The sequence below is a fragment of the Raphanus sativus genome, unplaced genomic scaffold, assembly GCF_000801105.2.
Source record: "Raphanus sativus cultivar WK10039 unplaced genomic scaffold, ASM80110v3 Scaffold1668, whole genome shotgun sequence".
Taxonomy (NCBI): Eukaryota; Viridiplantae; Streptophyta; class Magnoliopsida; order Brassicales; family Brassicaceae; genus Raphanus; species Raphanus sativus.
In genome coordinates this window covers 14,887-18,313 of record NW_026616977.1, presented here as the reverse complement: position 1 = coordinate 18,313, position 3,427 = coordinate 14,887, and the positions used below count along the sequence as shown (strand labels likewise).

The window sequence follows — 3,427 nt, the reverse complement described above, 5'->3', positions numbered from 1 at the left end:
TACTCAGCTCAAGCTGGACGCCAAAGAAGACTCATGGGAGGATCAAACCCAACCTGACACTGACCAGGAAACCAGGCCATGGTGTGAAGACACCAACTCTCATATCAGTTTAGGAGAAACTGATGATGAAGAAGAAGAAACTTTGGATCAAGAGGCTGAACCAGAAGATGCCTTTGGTGATAACTCAGAGCGTGAGGAGTTAAACCAGATACCAGACTTTGTACAAGGCGTGGAAGAAAGATCATGGTATGAAGAACCATTCTCTGGTCGTGAGGAGAGACCAACACTTCCTATGCAGCCTAACCAAAATTTGGTTCATGGTATGAGGAAACTGATTCTCAGATCAGTGAGGATGAGGCAATACAGTATAGCCACGACACTGAGAGCCATGGAGAAGACCTAGTCTATCAACATGGCTTGGCTCAAGAGAAGGAAGCCATAAGTGAGGCTGGAGGAAATGTTATGGAACATGAACTTCAGTCCATATACTTCACTGGTTATGGCAAATGAAATGAAGACTATCTAGAGTGGGAGGACCAAATGGAGACCTTGTTCCAGAGTTACTACGTCCCAGAAGAGGAGAAGCTGTCTTATGCTACTAAGACACTCACTGGTCCTGCTCTTGCATGGTGGGAAGAAGAGGAGTACGATAGTTGGTATTGTGGTGACCCAGCTCATACTTGGGAGAGTTTCAAATTCGAGATACTTGAGGATTTTGTGAAGAAAGGTCCAGAATTTGAGTTTCCCATGATCCTTACACACGCAGGCTGGCATCACACTTCAACCATAAGCTCTAAACCTGATAGCAAGCAAGCTAATCAGCATCACAGCCCCCAAAAGATAGAACCAGCTGTAAAAAAGAAAACTGTCAAAAAGCAAGAGGGCTCACAGCTAAGTTCACTCCAGTTGATAAAGGTACCAGAAACATTTCCATCCTCAAAAGGAACTTTACAACCAGGGAAAAATAAGGCTGAAGTAGTTCTTGAGAGAAGAGAACCCCAAACTGAAGATCAAGCTATGGCACAAGGTTTGGAAAAACCACCAGCATCATCAAATCAAAGTAAGTCCTCTAATTCTAAAAATATTAAAATTCAGACATGTTATAGATGTCATAAGAGGGGCCACTTTGCTGTAAATTGTCCATCTAGAAAGCTATTAGGAAATACATCACTTGACTTGAAAACAGAACCAACAAAAAGTGATAGTCTTGTTTCATTAGAGTTTTCAAATTCTGGATTTATGCACTTGTTTTTGCCAAAGAGTTTTGATCCAGGTATAAAGCAAGAAGATGGACAACCTAAAAGTTCTGAGAGGTTGAAAGAAAGCCATGGACAGCACATGACTTGTCCACAAAACGTTGAAGAAGTTTCAAGAACCATCCAAAGCACACATGCTGCCAAAGAGCAAATCATTCTTCAACTATCTGAAACTATTTGGATAAATCTGAATTTAAATTTTCCTATTTATAAGTTTATAAACCCAGATATAATGCACTTGTTTCCTGGCAAAAGTTTTGAATTTATTTCAGGAACAGAAGTAACTGATCACATGGACGATCCACACAAGGAGATTACAAGGTGTTTAAATGCCAAAGTAAAACAAGAAGTTACCACCAGCAACTTCCTGAATCCAGACGACCCTCCAGGTCCTGCACCATCCACCAGAAAGCCAGATCACAGCAGAGGAGTAGTCTTGTCGTTCTTACTCAAAGGAGAGCCACCAGATGTGCCATCAAAGATCAAACCGATAAAATACCAAGGTAAGGCCCTAGAATCTCAAAAGAGAATGAAACCTGACTTGCTCTATCTTGGTGCAACAGGTTATCCAGTTTCGAGGTCGAAACTTTTTCAAGGGAGAGGGTATGATGCGGCCATCAAATCAGTGGTCGAACCAGAGTTCAACCAAGCTACCCAAACCGACCACCTTGGAGCCACCAGCAATAGAGGTTCAGTAAAAGAAGGCTATCTCGACCATCAAAAGGCGTTTGTTGGGGTCAAAAACGGTTATCTCGAAATCAACGGCTAAGTCTATTTGTCATACGAAAAACCCTCCGAAAAACGAACACGAACACCCGTAAACCGAAGGAACCGAGCAGCCGACCCAGGCCTTGGCCGTAGCCGCCGGGCGGCTAGCCCCCGTGCTGGTCGTGGCCGCCGGCGGCTAGCGCCCGTGCTGGCCGTGGCCGCCGGGCGGCTAGCCCCCGTGCTGGCTGTAGCCGCCGGCGGCTAGCGCCCGTGCTGGCCGTGGCCGCCGGGCGGCTAGCCCCGTGCTGGCCGTGGCAGCCGACGGCTAGCGCCCGTGCCGGCCGTGGCCGCCGGGCGGCTAGCCCCCGTGCCGGTCGTGGCCGCCGGGCGGCTAGCCCCCGTGCTGGCCGTAGCCGCCGGCGGCTAGCGCCCGTGCTGGCCGTGGCCGCCGGGCGGCTAGCCCCGTGCTGGCCGTAGCCGCCGACGGCTAGCGCCCGTGCTGGCCGTGGCCGCCGGCGGCTAGCGCCCGTGCTGGCCGTGGCCGCCGGGCGGCTAGCCCCGTGCTGGCCGTAGCCGCCGGCGGCTAGCGCCCGTGCTGGCCGTGGCCGCCGGGCGGCTAGCCCCGTGCTGGCTCGGGTCTTCGGACAACAATCTACGGTACACAAGTCCCAGGCCCCGGCCGTCAGAAGTCTGTACTTCGAGTCTTTCCCAAGTCCTTGCAGGACGAATCATTGAGATTCCGCGTACGAAACTCCGGTTCTTACTCCAAACTAAGACCGTCGGAAACACTTCGGAAACTCGTAAGATATCAACGGGAAGGAAGATCTTAAATTCTTCGTACGAAACAGCGATGGTTATCTTAAGACACCACTCATCTCAACTCTACGAACGAATGAAGAACTTCCGAAGAAATCGTAGAAAACAACGGAAGTCCTAGAGACGGCCCGAAAGGGACCAAACGCGATCGGACAGTCCGTTTACGATTATCTGAGATAGATACGACGATTTACGTTTATCTTTACGTAACAAGATAAATGCTAAATTTCCAGAAGGATAAATGTCAAGTTTCCCGAAGATAAATGTCAAGTTTCCCGATAAACATGGAGGCCGACGAAAATGGAAAAAAGCCCGCCTTGCGGCCCAGAAGGAGAATAGACCGTCATAAGAAGGAGTATATAAAGGAGCTTTGGGAGAGGAAGAAGGGGAGAGAAAAAATCATTAAGAGAGAGAGCAAATCCGAAACCTAGGGACTTAGAGAATTCCTGCTAGCTTAGGACTTAGGAGTTTAGACTAGCGGAGCAAGACTTAGAACGTTTTGTCTCCTGTATTTCCGTCGTTTTCCGCTTCAGCGTTTCTCTACTTCCCTTTTTCGGAAGAATATTGTATTCAACTTATCATCTATTTAATAAAACGCCTTAGTGCAATTTTTCCGCTACTTTGTTTATTCTATCAATTTCGTTTGG

General features: G+C 48.3%; 1 protein-coding gene across 1 annotated transcript; it reads left to right on the top strand.

Moving 5' to 3' along the window:
• Nucleotides 1–540: 540 nt before the first annotated feature.
• Nucleotides 541–1,954, top strand: LOC130504566 (uncharacterized). The gene is made up of 3 exons (XM_056999186.1): nucleotides 541–1,060; nucleotides 1,529–1,725; nucleotides 1,820–1,954. Exons 1-3 carry the CDS (start codon nucleotides 541–543, stop codon nucleotides 1,952–1,954), a joined length of 852 nt encoding a protein of 283 aa, XP_056855166.1.
• Nucleotides 1,955–3,427: the final 1,473 nt, after the last annotated feature.